Genomic DNA, 18,883 nt, shown 5'->3' on the forward strand with positions numbered 1-18,883 from the left:
AATACTTTACTTCCTCTTAAACACTATTTTATTCGCCTTGATTCTGTAATTGGGCAGAGTCGATACGCCATGGTACAATATCACTCAATCTACACTGAGTTGCGAATACCGGCAAAATCGCGAGTACCAATCATAGCGAAGTCGTCGGAGCAGCTGGGCTGATAACTCCAGCTGGTGGTCTGTCCAAGTGTAATTTATTAGGCGTGTAAGCATTTATGAGCTTACCCAATGAGTAAAGCCGTCCGTCAGGTAAGCCTAATCGCTATAAAGAAGCCCATATATTGCTACACGTAACAATATGAAGTTTAACGACGATTATGATACTGCCAAATGCGAAATTTGAGCACCGTATCTAAGGGGTTTTGAATTCCTGTTATTCTGGAATTGTGAGAACATTAGCGTTCAAATTCAAATTTCAACGCTAGTGTGCTCTCGTCGGCGCAGCACTTCCACTGGTTACATCCCTCATTTTTCTAAAAGAAGGAACAAGGATGCGGAAACATTGTGAGAGCGCATCTCTACCTGAGTCGGCGCGCGCGAAATCAAGCATGCGCAGTGGCTTGCCGCCGTGGATCATATCTAGTGTTGCACTCCCCTTACCGTATCATCCTTGCTTCCTCATCTTCCTTTCCGCTTTCGTTATGAGACTCTCCTCACTCTCACTCTCCTCTGAATAAATAGACGTTACTAGAGCTCCGTCCCGACTGATCATCGGTTCAGAAGGCAGTGAAGGCACTTTTATGCTTTCTCAGAACTTCTGGTTTGCGAGAGGGGCTTTAACTCAACTGCGGTCCGTACACGTATCTACACCTTCTCTCTCCCTTCTCTCGCTCTCCTTCTCCCTTCCCCCCAGCGTAGGGTAGCCAACCAGACTATTAACTTGCTAACATCCCTGCCTTCCTATATTACTCTCTCTCTCCTTACTCTCACCATCTTTCATCTACCGATGCACTGCTCGTTCGCTCATTCATCCTTCGCTGCTCTCGTTTGTTCGGTTACCAGTCACGCCGAGGCATGCCGATGTTCAGCGGAGTAACCGGCGCCTAAGAACTGCACTCCAAATGCTTGGGAGACGCTTAAGCTTCGCTTTAACGACTAGGACGCAATAGTATCCAAAGATTCGAGAAATTACAGCATGTGTAACCGTAATCTTTATCGGGGAACGCATGCGGCGAGCACTACGCGCGAAAACGAGCTTTCTCGTTCTTTTGCCTATCCCCGTGCGACCGGCGCTTTGGATGTATGTATGTATGTATGTATGTATGTATGTATGTATGTATGTATGTATGTATGTATGTATGTATGTATGTATGTATGTATGTATGTATGTATGTATGTATGTATGTATGTATGTATGTATGTATGTATGTATGTATGTATGCATGTATGTATGTATGTATGTATGTATGTATGCATGTATGTATGTATGTATGTATGTATGCATGTATGCATGTATGCATGTATGTATGTATGTATGTATGTATGGATGGATGGATGGATGGATGGATGGATGGATGGATGGATGGATTTGCCACATGGCGGTGGGCTGCGCCATGAAGCTCTTGCTGGTATGCTGCCTATTGTCCTACCTAGGTAAAGAAAAAACACCGCTGGGTAGACGTCTTCACAATCTAATGAAGCAAGTTCCATAGTTTCTGTAGCTTTACCACAGCAAGCCCATGCTTCTTCTTCCTTCTTATAACTCGCTTTGTAGGTGCGTGCTCAAAGGCATCCCGATCTCGCTTCCAAAAGTAATGAGCTTCCCTTTGAGTTATCATAAATTGCTTCTTTCCTGATATCATTTTTTCCTCTTAAGTAGGTACTCATGGCAGGTTTCTTTTCCATTGCCGCCACCCGTGAGATTATTTCAGCCTCTCTGATTTTCCGTTTGACCATCTTTGTTGCTATCTTGCCCACCCTGCAGGTCGCATACTTGCTGGTAAGCTTCCTAGTTCTTTTCCTCCACTGTGAATAAATGTTTTGCCTGTACAGATACCTGAACACTCTTTCATATTCCTCAGCGGTTCTTCATGCTCAATTTTAGTGCGAGCTTCCCTCACAACAAAGCTAGTCCAACCCATGTCACCCTGCACAGCCTCATTTGTAGTTTTCCCCTTCCCCTTCTCTTCCCCTTCACTGTTATTGTTTTGTCCTGTGTTTCCAACTATGTATTGGCTGTGTTTATCCATATACGAAGGTATTTATATTTTGTTACCCGAGGTGTTTCCTGGGCCTGTATCTGCACTGTCCGTTCACTGTTCTGATTGAATACCATAACACCTCATTTTCTAGCGCTAAATTTCGAACCTAAATTATTTCCTTCCTGTCCACAGATATTAGCCAGACGTTGCAAATCACTTTGCTTGTCAGCTAGTAACACAAGGTCATCCGCATAAAATAAACCAATGAGCTACTGCTCTACTACTCTATCCGTATGTTTGTATGAGAGATTAAACCCGATATTACTTCATTTTAGCGCCCCCTCCATCCTAACTATGTACATCATAAACAGCAGCGGGAACAAAGGGCAACCCTGCTCCAGTCCCTCATTGATATGAACTTTCTCCTCGCTCCTCATCCCTTCCCATTCAACGCAAACAGTATTTTCTAGGTAAATCTATCTCAAAAGCTGTAGACAATCGTGACCTAAGCCATTCCATTCCAGAATATCCCACAAAATGTTGCGGTCTGCGTTGTCATAGGCTCCTGTAATGGCTAAAAAGGCCGCAAATGATGGTCTTATTTCTGCTTTTGATGTTTCAATACACTGAGTAAGCACAAATGAGTTATCATCTAAACGCCTGCCTATCTGAAGCCACTCCGAAGTTCTCATAAAATGCCCTTATTACCTGCCCATGCTTGAAGCTGTAGTTTTAGTTTTAGTAATGATTGCCTGCATTGCTATCCTGTATGATGCGGGGAGTCGAGTGCCATCTGTTGTTGCTTTAAGGAACCGAGTGGCGTCTCCCGCTCGGCTCGGCGATTGTCATCGGCCGTTGCCGTAAAGGCTCCACATCCTCTTCTCGAAAATTGCTATTGTTGTTCTTTGGCACTGTTCTTATTTAGGTCTAAGTAGATTTAACATAAACGGCGTGCCCTGCCGATGCTTTGTTCCATGAAATTTCTTGGTGGGTTGTCAGTCTCAAATCCCTTAGGAATAATTTGGCGAAAATAGAAGACTAGGCATGAGCGATTTTATTGATAGAATGGTGTGGTAATAAGCTCCGCAAATAATGCACGTCATGTAGCAAGGCATTGCAGGCACAAAAATCTTATGCGAAAGTTATTCGCGAAGCACGCCACATGCACGATGCGTTTCGACGCTCAGGAAATGCGCTTTCCGTTGGCATGCACCTTCACTGATCAAATTGCCATCAATCTCTGAGAGTTCATGCACATCGCGTGGAGGGACACAGACAGATAAGCAGTCATTGACTTTATATGGACGATAAAGAGTGATAAGGTGTTATGGGAGGTCTCATCATGGTCTGTATTAGATCGACGCGGATGGATCAGGTGCAAATAAGCGATCAAGGTTTCTAATGGTCGGGGCGATTCTGATTGAACCGATCAGGTTTTATACTCGTCGGATCACGTTTGATATGACTGGTAAGGACAAATAATAGTTGTTCAGGGTCGGGGGCTGTTCGATAAGGGCTAGAAGGACATATCACGCTTGATAGGAAGTAAATGGTGAAGTTGGTAACGATCGAAAATGGTTGCTAAAGTTTGGATCGAGTCCGATAAAGGTAACAATCGATAAGGATTGATAGGGGTCGTATCCTGTGTGATAAGATTCATAACTGCCGATAATGCTGGCATTTATACTGACTTTATACTGGCCTCAACCAGTTTGATGAGATCGATAATGAAAGCGGGCAATGCGCAGATGAGAAAATTGAACAATGTGTGCACATACTTCGATAACTGTAGGGGCGTTTCTGACGAAATTTCTGAATTACGAAAAGATGCGATTGTTTCGCACCTGTCACTTGCTGCTGGTGGGATGTCACAAGTGCTAGCAAGCTAGCATCAAATTTTGTACTTTCATTGCAGGCTCTCATAGACCGCAGCTCTTAGGCGCGCCTTGCTGCATTCAGCCTTGGCCTCCCTCGTAACAGAGTGAACGAGCGCAGCAAAGGTTCAAAGAGCGAATTTCTCGTCCTAATGCAGGATTCGTACGACACGTCTTGCACTGTTACAATTATCTGAACATTGGGAAGATTTCTCGTCCTGGGATATGAAGCTGCGGGTAAGTTGAAACCTATGTAATCGACTTGACAACATAATGGCGACGTAACAATTGAATGGACATAGGAAAATCGGCTTAAGAATTATAACTTGCAAAGTGAGATGCTAATCATCTATAGAAAATATAAGAGCCAGCGATGGGCCAAGTCCGCCAACTATTGATTCAACGAAGAACAAGTTGCAATTTTGAGCACCTCGTGATGTCGTGATGGTGGGTGGCCCTTGCGCTAACTCACTCATTGCGTGTACCATTCTAGAATTGTTTTGGGGAGGTTGCCTCACATATCGTGAAACGTTGCGCAAGAAAATGGCGGTAAAGATGCACTAACTAATGGCGTTCCAATGCAGTACGTGCTCCACAATTGCGGCCAGATGTACGTTTCCGATTTGCTTTTACGCGTTTAGTATCTACATTTTATTCGTGCGCCCTAGGCGTTGTATATTGGAACGAAAATCCCTCTGACTGTACAAATGGTTATACGCTGCTCAAATCACAGAACGCAGGTATCTGCGTTTTATGGAAGTATGAATGTCGTGTTATCTTACGCTGTCTACCCCCTTTCTTTCGGACCGACTACACGTGAGTTCCCTGATTCTCGGCTGCTAACTCGAAGCAAAAGCTAAAGCTGAACTGCGACCTGTTTGTTCAAGCGTTTGATTTGACGAGAATAAATTTTATGCTTAAGCTCGCAAAGTTTTGAGTAGTGCTCCATATGGTAGGATGGATGTAAATGTGTATCGCCTACAACGTCTGCATTTCTCACCCTCCTGGATCGGGTGGCCTCCACCACAGCGGCTGTCCGCCACGTGGAATGTGCGACGAGTTCCCCAGTCTGCCCATCGCGCGTTGCCTCGCAGACGAGGAATCCCTCTTCTCCAGGGAATTCGAACCCCACAGCCCAGTGCATAAGGCTCCGAGCATCGCCTCGGAGCCCACTGGTGAAGGGGGATGCGAGGAGTGTGAAAGGCCAGCCGTCAGTGTACCGGCAGGGTTGTTCAGCGGTGTGAAATACAAGCTGACCCTTGTCCCCGGCTGGCTTGGCCACGCATCGTCTTCACCTGCAGAGAGATCCACAAGAAGCACAATTTATTAATTATAGCGTCAACTTCAGAAATAGTGTTTAAGAGGGGTATTGTCTACGCGGTGTCAGCCTGAGACACTTTTTCAAATAAAACCCGTTAGAAGACAGTGCACGCTTTCTGGGCAGAAGCTCATTGCATCAGAAAGTGCCAGGCATGGAGACAAGTGAGCCGAACATTTTTGTAGTTTATTGCATTGGCACTAAAACAGATCAGCGAAAAATTGAGAAACACTCTTTTTTTTCATGCCGAAGTGCCATGAGGAATGGCAAGCACTGCTGTGCAGTTTGGAATAAAATATGCCGCTGTTCGTCCACGTTCGCCGGCGTCCCCGCTATTTTGCTGTCGTCTTGTTGGCCATTATCCCTAATGTAAGCCTAGGCTCCAGACAACTTGTATATCTGACACAGGAAGACTTGTATACGAACAAGATTTCAGAGCGAAAAATGAGCACGCATACCTCACTTTAGAACTCGGATTCGTTCTGCAGCGTATCCAGTGGCGCTCACGCACTTAGCCATTAGGAACCTTTTAATCACTTACGTCAGTCTCTTGATAGCAAGAAAACCTGTAGTTCGGAAAGTTCAGAAACTTAAAGAAAGTTTCCGCTTTCCCTAATCAATTTTTTCAAACGCTTGTGTCATGTGCCAGTCTTGTAGCCATCAGGTTCCGTATATGGCTCACTGAAAAAAATGATGCGAGGCCTTAGTAGAAATATAGAATATACTAAGCATACTTGTAAATAAAGTGTGCTTTCTACCGGAGCGATACAACCCCGAATGCATTCTTTGCTCTTCTTTTGACTCATTTTTCTTACTATTCAAGATCAAGTGATAGCTTGTTACATAAAGGAATTTTGTCTGTCGCACAGTATCCATCTTGGCCGCCATGCAGTGTGCTACCGATTTAAACAGCGTCTATCTCTATAGGTGATGTTGCGCTCCTAATGGTCGATGTCGCTTTGCCCTTGATCCGAACTTTTCGGTGGATTCATAGTTCTTGAACACCTAATTACGCTTTTCTATATTTCATTTTATTACCGTGCTCCATCACATAAGTGGTTTACCCTGTCCACTTCAATTCTTTAGCCGCGTTTGTCTTACCTGTAGTCGCACGTCATCTAAAAGCTCCTTGCCTCCACGCCGGCTTTATAACGTGCGTCTAGTTATTTCGCTACCATTTCGGCAATATTTATCAAGTAATTATTATACTTTTGAAATTACTGTACTGCTGTTGCTTTTTATCCTGTGTTTGCACATTTTCCGAAGCTTAAGGTCACATGTGCAAGGGTTCGACCATCAGAGGCAGGAGTCCGTTGCTAAAGAAAAGCGGCATAGGAGTATGGGACTGGGAAAAAAATTACAGGGGCGTTCCCGGATTAAGTAGGCGTGTCCAAATATTTCTGCCGGGAACCACATACACCATAGCTGGCTGGTCAGAATAAATTGCGGTGGCTCGTTTTTGCGGCGGCGTGTCATCAGATTGCCGACACCGCGCGACCAAGTCCTGCCATAACAGGATCATAGGAGGGAATCAGTGCATTCTAGCGCTACTATCATGTCGGGCACATACGTGCAGATTGACAAAAAGCTCGAGAACAAGTTAACAACCGCAGAAAGAGGGACGGAACAAAAAATGATAAGCCTAAGGTTAGGAAACCGCAAGAGAGCGCTGTGGTTCAGAGTGCAAACGAGAATAGACGGTATTCTAATTGACATTAAGAGAAAGAAATGGAACTGGGCAGGTTATGTAATGCAAAGCTTAGATAACGCGTTCGTAATTATGGTTGCAGAATGGATGCATAGAGAAGGGAAACTCAGTTGGGGACAGCAGGAGACTCGGTGTGGTGATGAAATTGGTTTGCGCATGACAGGAGTAACTGCAGAATGAAGGGGGAGGCCTTCATCCAACAGTGGACCTAAAATAGGCTGATTATTATTATTATTATTATTATTATTATTATTATTATTATTATTATTATTATTATTATTATTATTATTATTATTATTATTATTATTATTATTATTATTATTATTATTATTATTATTATTATTATTATGAAAGAATGAATTTCGGGCCGACAAGTTGGCTTAATTCGCTTTATGCAGCTCAATTAAAAATTGCCTATGGAATGCGACAACGAGAACAAGATGCTAGTGGCGTCAGACACCTAGCGGAGCGAGCAGCGAACCATCCAGAAACTTTTCCAGCAACCAAGCTTAAGTTTACAGGTGGTGTAATTTGAAGTAAATTTCAAAGCGTGTGACATTTTTGCTTTGTTGGCAGATCCTCACCGCCGGATTGTCCTCTAATACATATCAAACACCACTTTCACGCCTCCCTGATTCATTAGCGCAAACTGGGGGCAAGAGTGCGCAATTTTGTCTCATATTATTTTGCAAAGGAATAGCCTGAATTCGAGACATAAAGCGCGCTACAGTGAGCGAGACTATGCAAAAGACGAAGCACGGAGCCATCCAGTGGAAAACAGCGCTTTTATCAAAAACAATGTAAAACTCACTCGCCCCATTTGCGTCCCCGCCCCAGAGGAGCTCATCACGAGTCTGAAACATTTCGCGTGGCTTACCCTCACCAACTTGTGGCTGCTGGGGTGCAGGGTCGTCTCCCTGGAGTGCAGGATTCCCTGGTGTATCATACCCGCTCGACCCACAGCCGCACGATAGGTTGCTTGGTAGGGTTAAGTGGCTTCCAGCCATGGCACAGAGGGTGGATCGTCGGGCCTTGTCCTCACTCCTGCTGGAAATAGAACAAAATAAAAGACGGTAAAACATGGTAGAGCTAGATGGTATGTAAATTTCGTTATTTCGTCACTTGAGAATATACCGCATTTCCTATTATATGCATATAAACGATTTTTGGGCAACATTTTACATCAACAAAGCGAATATTGAAACGTCCGTGGCAACATCATACTCAAATTCTGCTCATTTTTTGACTGAAAGGATGACGGCTCAACTACCCTACATGATTTTTTTACTAACTTTTGTTTTGAACACATTTTTATAATTGCTCTTCACCTATGCATAACGCTTCAATGTTCTGCTGCGCCGACTGCGTATAGATGGTAATTCGAAGATCAAACGACTGAATGTTCGATGAAGTAGTCCTCTGAGTGGTGCAGTCCTTATGGTTCGGCCCTCTTGCGCAGACACGCAGCTCCAAGAAGACCAGACAGCCCGAGAAGAGGCGTCGGAGGTAAGGGCTGGCGCTTTAGCTCGTTCATATCCGGGTAAAGATGTGCACTTTGGAGTTCCGCCGCCAAGATTGTCTTGCTGGCAGTGATGCTTCTAATTTGCATGCTTGCCGCGTGTTCATATCAGCACGGAGTCCAGTCCTAACACAGACCTTGTGAGTGCAACCTACCGCATATGGCCAATATAGGTAAGGTGCGTGAGTATGCGGGTCCCATTGCAATATAGGCCAAGAAGCATGCGAAAAACACGCAGTGACGATACGCGTAAGCCGAACAAGTATAATCGCTTCACCTATGGCTATGGCCTAAGACAGGAGAGTGTAAACTTTTATTTTGAAGTCAAGATTCGAGTCCGGTGTCTTTTTAGTGGGTCTGGGCACCTACAACGGACGCGGTTCCGAGACCTCGCCTTGAAGCGGCTTCCTGGGCTCGCTGGACGGCCCAGAGTTGTGCTGTCAAGTTCGAGCTCAGCACTGCGGTCTGAGAGAGAGAGAGAGAGAGAGAGAGAGAGAGAAACTTTATTTTGGTTCCTTCAAGGATTTAGCGTCTCGAGGTCTCGGTCGTCTTGGGCGCCGGCGACTTGGAGCCTCTTCCAGCAAGGGTGGGCCCCTATTCCAGGGCTCCACTGAGCCTAGCTACCTCACTAGCGCGCTGCACTAAGGCCCTTTGGGCCGTGAGCTCGCAGCTGGTAAGCCGACTCTCCCATTGCTCCGCACTCGGGTTATTGTGTTGGTGGAATGATTTATTGTGTTTACATTCCCATGTGACATGGTATAGTGTGGGTGTGGCCCCGCACCATGGGCAGGTGTCTCTGTATTGTGTTGGGTACATTTTGTTTAGGATGTATAAATTTGGAAAGGAGTTTGTCTGCAATCTGCGCCAACTCGTTGCTTCCTCCTGCGTTAGAGCTTTGTGCGGTGGGGGATATTTGGCTCTCGTCCCTCTGTATAAGTTTAAGATTTCTGTGTATCCTCCCTCACAAGCGTGTGGGTGATACTCCGGGGCGCGCTACTGCTCTGCTCGGAACGTGGTCTCTCGAGCTAGGCTGTCTGCCCTTTCGTTACCCTCTATGCCTGCGTGGGCCGGAATCCAGATTAACTTGTGCGTAACGTTTCTCTCGGCGAAGTTGGCTCCGCCAAGAATTCTGAGGGCGGCTTTGCTAATCCTGCCCCTTGTGTAATTTCTGGACGCTTACTTCGAGTCTGTTAAGATGTTTAGAGGCCTGCCTGTCCTATATCCTTCTACTGCCGCCAGCGCCACGGCAATTTCTTCGGCCTCCGCTGTGTCGACTGCCTTTGCCGTCGCACATGTGATCAGATTCCCGTCGCCGTCCAACACCACCACCGTGGCCGCGCGCTTCCCTTCTCGCGGGTACGTGGCAGCATCCGTGTACACCGTGTTCTCTAGTAGCGCGAGTGTCTTTTCCACGTATTCGGCTCGCGCCTGCCTTCGGCTCTCGTGGAGGTTGGGGTCCATGTTCTTAGGTACTGGCCTAACACTTATTGTTTTTCTTATGCAGTCGGGCATGTCTGCGTATCTATCTACGTGTCCACTCGTGTCCCGTCCCAGCCTAGTCAGGAGCGCTCTCCCTGCAGGGGTGCTTTTTAGTCTGGCTTTTTGCGTTTCAAGCAGGGCTTCCGCCAGTTCGCTGAAAGTGTTGTTGATGCCCAGTTGGAGCAGTTTTTCGTTTGAAGTGTTTTTTGGCAGATGGAGAGCCGTCTTGTATGCTTTCCTGATTATCGTGTCCGCCTGTTCCCTCTCTCCTTTGGTCATGGCGTGGTATGGTAGCGAGTAGATGACTCGGCTGACGACCAGGCTGCCGACGAGTTTGAGTGTGTCTTCCTCTTTCATGCCGTATCTTTTTTGGGAGACCCTGTTGATCATCCGGCCCACCTGCTCCGTCACTTTGCTCAGCAGGCTGATGGTGTGGCTGCATTTTCTGCTGCCCTGTAGCCACATGCCCAGGATTTTGATCATATTCTTTTCCGGGATGTTTTGACCATCAAGCGTTACTTACAGCGTTGCTTGGGTGGGGTGTCTACCTACTCTCAGTAATTCGGATTTTTCTGTGGAGCATACCAGTCCCCTTTCTCTGGTGTACTTTTCGGCACACTGTGCAGCCTTTTGTAGCTTCTCTTGTTTTTCTCCCAGTGAACCTTGCGTGACCCAAACCGTGACGTCGTCCGCGTACATCGCATGTTGGATGCCCTGAGTCTCGCCGAGTCGTTTTGCCAGGCCGATCATCGCCACATTAAATAGCACGGGCGATATCACGGAGCCTTGGGGTGTGCCTTTACACCGTGTGGAGAAGGTGTCGCTCCTCAACTCCCCCAGCCCTACCGTTGCCGTTCTGTCGGTTAGGAAGTCCTTGACGTAGTCGTGTACTTTCCTTCCGCAGTTGGTGTTGTTGAGGCCCTCCATTATGGCCGCGTGGCTGACGTTGTCGAAGGCGCCTTTGATGTCGAGCGCCATCACAACTTTTTCACCCGCTTTGGGCATTGTGTCGGGCACCTCCTCTTTGAGTTGCAGGAGGACGTCCTGCGTCGATAGGTTGGCCCTGAAGCCATACATGCTGTCAGGGTACAACCTCCCGTTCTCCAGGTACTGCTGGATCCTTCTGGTGACTATTCTCTCATACAGTTTTCCCAGGCACGACGTAAGCGAGATCGGCCTGAGATTTTCGATCTGTAGTTTCTTGCCCGGCTTGGGTATCATGACCACGATGGCGTGTTTCCATTCCGCCGGTACCTTCCCCTCTTGCCAGAGCATGTTGAGGTACGACGTCATCTGATCGACTGCCTCGTCGCTTAGGTTTCGTATGAGCGAGTTTCGAATCTTGTCTGCTCCCGCCGCTGTATTCTTGGTGGCCGCTCTCACGGCCTCGGTGACCTCCGCTCTTGTGATGGGTCGGTCCATTTTAGGGTTTTCCTCACCGAGATAATCTCCTTTGTAACCTTTGATTTGGTCTTTCCCGTAGCATTTTTCTCGGACTTCTTTCAGGAGCTGCTCTTCGGAACCTTCGTACTGGTGGACCAGTCTTTGGATCGATTTGCCACTTTCGGACTTGTTCTTGCTTGGGTCCATTAGGGCCTTGAGGATACGCCACGTTTTGGCCGTACTTAAGGTCCCGTTCAGCGAGTTGCTAAACTGTTGCCACCCCTGTCTGGCCAGCTGCGTCGCGTACTCCTCCGTCTGCCTAGTGATGTCCGCTATCTTCTTCTTTAGCTTCTTATTTAGCTTTTGTCTTTTCCATCTCTTGGTGAGCCCGCGTCTAGCCTCCCAGAGCCTGAGGAGCCGCTTGTCTACTTCCTGTGTTTGTTCGGTTCTATGCACTTCTTGCGTGTACATTTCCTGAATTTGCTTGAGTTGCTGGCCCCACTCTTCAACCGAGGTAATGTTACCCTTTAGCTGTCGACAGTGTGCTCCAAAGGCGTCCCAATCCGTCAGCCGAGCCGTACCAATTTTCCTCTTGACATTGTCTGCCACCGTGCTGACTCTTATTATGTGGTCTGAGCGCGAGCGGAAGCTGGAGGTGGAAAATACAGAGGGGTCGGCGCTGCCCGACTTGTTTGTTAAGTCCCGACACTCCCATAGCATGTAAATAAGTGTGGCAACCTCGCCACATGATGTGCAACTGCTTGTAGTGTACACGTCTGTATACATGGCATGCAGGAGTCTGGGGTTTCTGTAAGAATCCGTTTGTAATTGTCTGAAGTGTACTGCTTGTCTCCTGTCTAGCCTAGCGTGAGGGAATGGGTATACGCGTCTTTGCAACTGGTAGTGTGTCGTGATGTCGTGGAACCTGTTCATACAATCGTCTTACGCCCAGACGTTTGCGGTAACCCGCGGGGGCTCATCTTCCGATGATGTTCGGTGTTAGGCCTCGAGCGACGCCATGAGCCGCTTTGTTGGGGGTGCTCAATCCAGTGTGTGCCAGGATCCATAGCAAATGTCTTCGTTTATCGAAGTCGGCCTCTCCCTAGTGTATGGGATGTCGCTGAAGTGTGATACGCCTCTTGCGAGATGCGCTCATTTGCAAAATTGCGAATTGCCGTTTGCAAATCGCGGATCACGTATGTAGCTTTCGTTTGTGTGAGGGCCACTGCTATGGCCGCTTCCTCTGCCGCTTCGGCATGTGCCATGTTCAAGGTGACGCTCGTGAGGTGGTTGCCTCGGTGGCTAGTAACAGCCGCCACGAAACTCTTCCTGTCTCGATAACGGGCTGCGTCTGTGAAAACCGCCTCCTTGTCGTTGGAATAAATTTTGTTCATGTGTTGTGCCCTGGCTTTACGCCTCCCCGTGTGGTGTGGGGGGTGCATGTTGCGAGGCAATGGGGTTGCGTATAGTTGCTCGCGTATAGTTTTTGGAATTTCTACTTTGATGCCGCGCTGCGAGTGGTATGTAAGGCCGAGCTTTCCAAGCACGTGTCTGCCCGGGCGGGTCTTGGATAGGAGCTCGTGTTGGGACATTTGATTTGCCTCCACGAGTTCTTCGAGCGCATTGTTTAAGCCTAGTTCTAGGAGCTTGGTGCTGCTAACTCCTGGCGCAAGTCCCAACGCACATTTGTACGCCTTGCGCATGAGAGCGTTGAGCTTGTTTCTTTCCGCAGCCGTCCAGTTGTGAAACGCGTCCGTGTACTTTACTTGGGAAATGACGAAGGCTTGCATGAGTCATATGACGCGGCCTTCTCGCATGCCCGCATGTTTGTTGGTGTTGCGTCGAATAGAGCTGCATCGTGCTGGAGGCCTTTGCCGTTCTCTTACTAAGTGCTTCGCCATTGCCGCCCTGATGTTTCATCATAATTCCTAGTACCCGGATCTCGTCTAGAATCGGGATGGGATGGCCGTTTGATGCTGTTAATTTGATCTCTTCCTTTTCCGGGGGGGGGGGGGGTAGCCTTCAGAAGGGCGCCCCTTTCTGACCGCCCTATATGGCAGCAGTTCAGATTTTTCGGCAGAGCAGGCAAGTCCCGTGCCCACGAGGTAGTTTTTCACGCATTGTATGGCCTGTTATAGACGTTGCTCGATCGCTCCGCCGCTGACAGTTGTCGTCCAAATCATGATATCGTCCTCGTATAGCGTGTGATGCAGTCCTTCGATGTGAAGCAATTGGTCGGGTAACCCCAGCAGGATGAGGTTGAAGAGCATCGGCGAGATCACCGAGCCCTGCGGTGTGCCCGAGCTCGTGGTGTTGATTTGATCTGACTCTAGATGTCCCAGTCGCGTGTGAGCGCTTCTTCACGTGAGGAAGTCTCGGACGTAGTTGTACGTTCACAGTCCGAGATTCACCTTGTCTATTTGTCACAACATGGCATCGTCGAAAACGTTACCGAAGGCCCTCTTCAAGTCAAGCCAGAGGATGGCTCTCCTCAAGCACCCCGGATTGTCTATGATTTGATGTTTTAGTTGCAGAAGGGCGTCTTGCATGGCGAGATGTCTTCTGAACCCAATCATGGTGTGTGGAAATAATTCGTTGTCCTCGAGGTAATCTGTGAGTCTATTGAGAACCGGTGGGGGGCTCCATCAACTTGCCCACGCAGGACGTGAAGGGGATGGGGCCCTGGTTTTTCAGCTGTAATTTCTTGCCGGGTTTCTGTATCAGTATGGTATTTGCTTGTTTCCATTGCTGGGACAGGAAAGCCGGCTCTTTTATTCTGCAATGCGTTTCGCGAGGTGAAATCGTCATTGATTAAAGGCACCCAGTACTAGACCGTGCTCTCTGCTTCCGATCACCTGCTCTCTTCTCCGCGGCATTCAAAGCCACTTCCTCTCTTGGGTTCTTCTCTGGCTGTTGACGACGATGGTGTATTGGCATCCTTTTTGAAACGGGGCGCAGACAAGCAGTCACATTGTCTGAGTCACTAAGGCGGAAGGTTGACGTGGCTCGTTGCAATGGCTCATACCTGAAAATTGCGGCTTTTGGTGGAGTGATAAAAGAAAATATCAGCAATGGCATATACCCCCGTCAGCGATGACTCATACTTCCTTTAATTGAAGTCACCCTTACAACACACAGAACAGCTTACGTTTCAACAAAGAACGAGCTCAGTAGAAGCATCCGAATCATCAATAAAGCATTGCATACCCCTTCTTGGAAACATGCTATTGTCGGGGATGCTCGCGAAGCGAGAACTGAGTGTACGACCTGTGAAGTGGTGGTAGCAAAGCATTCGCCCATATGTATTGCTTTCCCCTGCGGAGAGGTTGCAACCTAATGTTGATGAGAAACGTCGTTACACCCGCTATGCAAGAGTGCGAAGCCGTAGCTAAGTGTCGAAAACGAGCCGAAGAATCCAAACTGCGAAAACAGCAACGCAAGGATGCGAGACGGCAACGCACAGAGGAGACCGAAGCACGCAAGCAACGGCTCGGCGCACGTGTATTTCACTTTGCCACTCTTTATACACTGCAGGAAGTATGAGCCCTGCGATCGTTTAACTGAATGCATCGTCAAGTGTTCAACATGCTTTTGTCTTCGCGTGTTGCAAGAGGCTGACATGCTGCCAAACATTTTCAGGCATGCTATACATCCTTTCCTCTCGAGTATTTTTGTTTACGCGCCCTTGTTCTTTTTTTTTCTCTTACTCACAACTTTATCTACACTGTACCGCTGTATACCTGTGCCTTTTAACTGATCCGGTAATATCAATCTCTCGCCGGCTTTTGAATACGTAAAAATTGCTTTGCCTACCCAACAAGACATGTTTCTGTCCGTCATGTAAGACAATGAATAGCACCGAAAGTAATGGCTCATCCGCACGTAAGTCAGAGGCTACAATAACACAACATACTGAAGCGAACAGTGGATACCATTCGGAGAAATCATCAATACAACGCAAAGGAGAGCGTACGTTTCAATAAAGAACAAGCTGGAATTGAGCATCCGAATCATAATCACACATAAAGCATTCCCTCCTCCCTTCAACAAATGTAGGTGTGGTTTTGCAACATCTTCTCTAGATTAACCTTATTTCACTTTAATTAAAACCAAGAATGGCGGTTTCGACTCGCATCAAAGGTCGAGTATTCGGATGATTTAGGACTGTCCTCAATAACTGTGCCTAATTTCCTTCACCTTAACACCAAACGTCGTGGACACGACAATGACCAATGATCGTTGATTCGAGTTAGGATACAGTTCGGTCACTTCAATCCTAATTAAACCTGCCTGACGATGTCCACTATCTAACATGATAAGCTTCGTTTTAGATAAGGTTGATAACGACCGATGGGGGTTTATTAGCGTTGATACTGGTCAGATAAAATTTCACAACATTGATGACACCGGGATGCGTGCACATGAGCAAGTGGCACAATGCCTACGCATACTTAGACAGCAACAGGAGCAGTTTCTGCGTGAATTTGTTTTCACCCGTGAACTTTTGCTTTACCATCTAACATCTTGCTTTATTTTACTAATTGTCCCATAATGCCTCCTTTCACTTTAAATCGAAGAAATTTCGGAAGGTGTACGTTACTGACGAGTCACACTTGGTGAATACGTTTGCATTGCTTTCGTATGTGCTGAGAGTCCTCCTGAATTTTGCTGTAGTGGACACAGGCTTCATCTGGGTGCGAAGATTCGCTCCGGTAAGTTTTTGCCCTAAGGCAACCAGGTAGAGCACCAAATAGGAGGGAAGTGTCTTTTGTATTATCGTCCAGATTTTCCCTAATTGCTTTCTTCTTACTCTTGTAAACATCCACAGTCTACTAGCACGCGCACTTGGCCCCTGTCTGTCTCAAATGTGTGCGCCACGCGGCAGTCAACTTAGAAATGAGCGCGTCCAGAAGTCTTTCAACTCTCAACGAATGAAGTCGTATAATGGCGTGCTTCTGCTGTTGTAATTGCTTGCGACGGAATATCACTGCCGCATGTTTCGGACTGCTGTTGAAACAGGCAAAGGTACCACCAGGTTATTTTCGAAAATGAGAAAGGCTTGTGTCGCCATAGTTACCCGTCGCAGTTGTACTAGCGAAGATAAACATAATAACTACGGGCCGTCGGAGAGCAGGAGCGGACCATAACGATAAAACTTTAATAGGACTCGTAGGAGGCTAAAGTCCTCATCGTCATCATCATTAGCAGCAGGTTATATGGTCCACCGGCTACTTGTGCTATCCATTACGCTGTCTACCCAGCTGTATTTTTTCCCCTAATGTCAACTGAAGTATCCGCTGTTCCCATTTGCTGTCCGATCCCCATCACTTCTTCTTGTGTAATAATGTTGTGGCTAAAATTTCTTGGTTCCAATCACTATGCGCGCTGTATAGCTTGTTCTGAATCTCTTTTGTTAACCTCTATAATTCTGCCCAATCAATAAGCAGCGGGAGAATCCAATGATTTCACATTATACATTGCAATGACAGTGGTAAGCTCCCAGTCGGGATTTAGTAATGGCTGCAAGCCAATACTAAATTTCTAAATTAATTTATTACTAATGTCTTCAAGTCATTTTTATTTGTTTGCAAACTTCCTTCTCAGGATCGGGGTCTCTGAGATCAAATACCTTAGATACATACTCCTGCACAGTCTCCAGAGACTGACTGGCGATCATTAATTCTTGTTCCCTTTTCGGACTCCTGTCTTCTGCATGTTAATCTTCAAGACCACTCTTACAGTTCTTGTTTAACGTGCTCAACCATTTGTTGCAGTTCATACCCACTAGTGCTGAACTAAACAATGTCATCTGCAAAGCGAATGTTTTTGAGGTACACCCCGTTGAACCTCACTAAAATCCTTCTTAGTCTAGCAGTTGGGACAATTCTTCTAAGCATGGAGCCAATAGCATTGTAGACATTGTGTACACGTGCCTGACCCCTTTTATGATAGGTAATTTTTCACTTTTCTTATGGTGAACTAAGCTGGCGGTCGAATTTTTGTAGATAATTTCCAAGTATGCCTCCTGTACCCTTAATTTCGCAACACTTCCATGACTGCTGCAGTCTTTACTGACTGAAATGCATCTTTCTATGTGAAAGCCGCGTACATAGTGCTTCACGGAACCTGAGCCAAGCTTTAAGATCTGCAGATGCCAGATAGCTTGACCGCTCCAACGCAATGTTTGTCGTCGCTTGGAGACTGTCAGGTTATTTTTTGGAATTCATAGTCTGTCTGTTCACTGTTCTGATTAAATACCATAACACCTACTTTTATAAGACTAAATTTCAAACCTAAATTATTGCCTTCCCGTCCACAGATATTAACCAGACGTTGCAAATCACTTTGCTTGTCAGCTAGTAACACAATGCCATCCGTATAAAATAAACCAATGAACTGCTGCTCTACTACCGTACCCGCATGTTTGTTTGAGAGATTAAACCCGATATTACTTCCTTTTAGCGCCCCCTCCATCCTATTTATGTACATCATAAACAGCAGCGGGATTAAAGGGCAACCCTGCTCCAATCCCTCATTGATATGAACTTTCTCCTCGCTCTTCATCCCTTCACATTCAACGCAAGCAGTTTTTTCTAGGTAAATCTATCTCAAAAGCTGTAGACAATCGTCACCGAAGCCATTCCATTGCAGAATATCCCACAAAATGTGGCGGTCTGCGTTGTGGTAGGCTCCTGTTGTGTCTAAAAAGGCCACATACGATTGTCTTATTTCTGCTTTTGATATTTCAATGCACTGAGTAAGCAAAAATAAGTTATCATCTAAACGCCTACCTTTTCTGAAGCCACTCCGAAGTTCTTGCAAAATGCCATTATTAGCTTCCCATGCTTGAAGCTTTAATTTCATTGCCTGCAGTGCTAGCCTGTGTGATGCGGGGAGTCGAGTGCCATCTGTTCGTGATTTAAGGAACCGAGCAGCGTCTCCCGCTCGGCTCGGCGATTGTCATCGGCCGTTGCCGTAAAGGTTCCACATCCTCGCCTCTAAAACTGCTATTGTTGTTCTTTGGCACTTTTCTTATTTAGGTCTGAGAAGATTTAATATAAACGGCATGCGCTGCCGATGCTTTGTTCCATGAAATTTCTTGGTGGGTTGTCAGTCTCAAATGCCTTAGGAATAATTTGTCGAAAAAAGAACGAGGCATGAGCGATTATATTGATAGAACGTTGTGGTAATAAACTCCGCATATACAGCACGTCATGTAGCAAGGCATTGCAGGCACAAAAATCTTATGCGAAAGTTATTCGCGAAGCACGCCACATGCACGATGCGTTTCGACGCTCAGGAAATGCGCTTTCCGTTGGCATGCACCTTCCCTGATAAAATTGTCATCAATCTCTGAGAGTTCATGCACATCGCGTGGAGGGACACAGACAGATGAGCAGTCATTGACTTTATATGGATGATAAAGAGTGATAAGGTGTTATGGGGGGTCTCATCATGGTC

At 46.7% G+C, this 18,883-nt stretch overlaps 1 protein-coding gene across 1 annotated transcript in view; it reads right to left on the minus strand.

Annotated features, from left to right (window-relative positions):
• The window catches only part of LOC135920964 (uncharacterized), a 39,039-nt gene that overhangs the window by 2,344 nt on the left and 17,812 nt on the right, over window positions 1-18,883 (minus strand). Inside the window, exons 5-6 of the mRNA XM_070540396.1 lie at window positions 7,919-8,088; window positions 5,016-5,310 (exon numbers count right to left, since the gene is read on the minus strand). Of these exons, the coding sequence (XP_070396497.1) occupies window positions 5,016-5,310; window positions 7,919-8,088 (465 nt within the window). The remainder of the gene's footprint in view (window positions 1-5,015; window positions 5,311-7,918; window positions 8,089-18,883) is intronic.

The sequence above is a fragment of the Dermacentor albipictus genome, chromosome 6 (genome assembly GCF_038994185.2).
Source record: "Dermacentor albipictus isolate Rhodes 1998 colony chromosome 6, USDA_Dalb.pri_finalv2, whole genome shotgun sequence".
NCBI lineage: Eukaryota > Metazoa > Arthropoda > Arachnida > Ixodida > Ixodidae > Dermacentor > Dermacentor albipictus.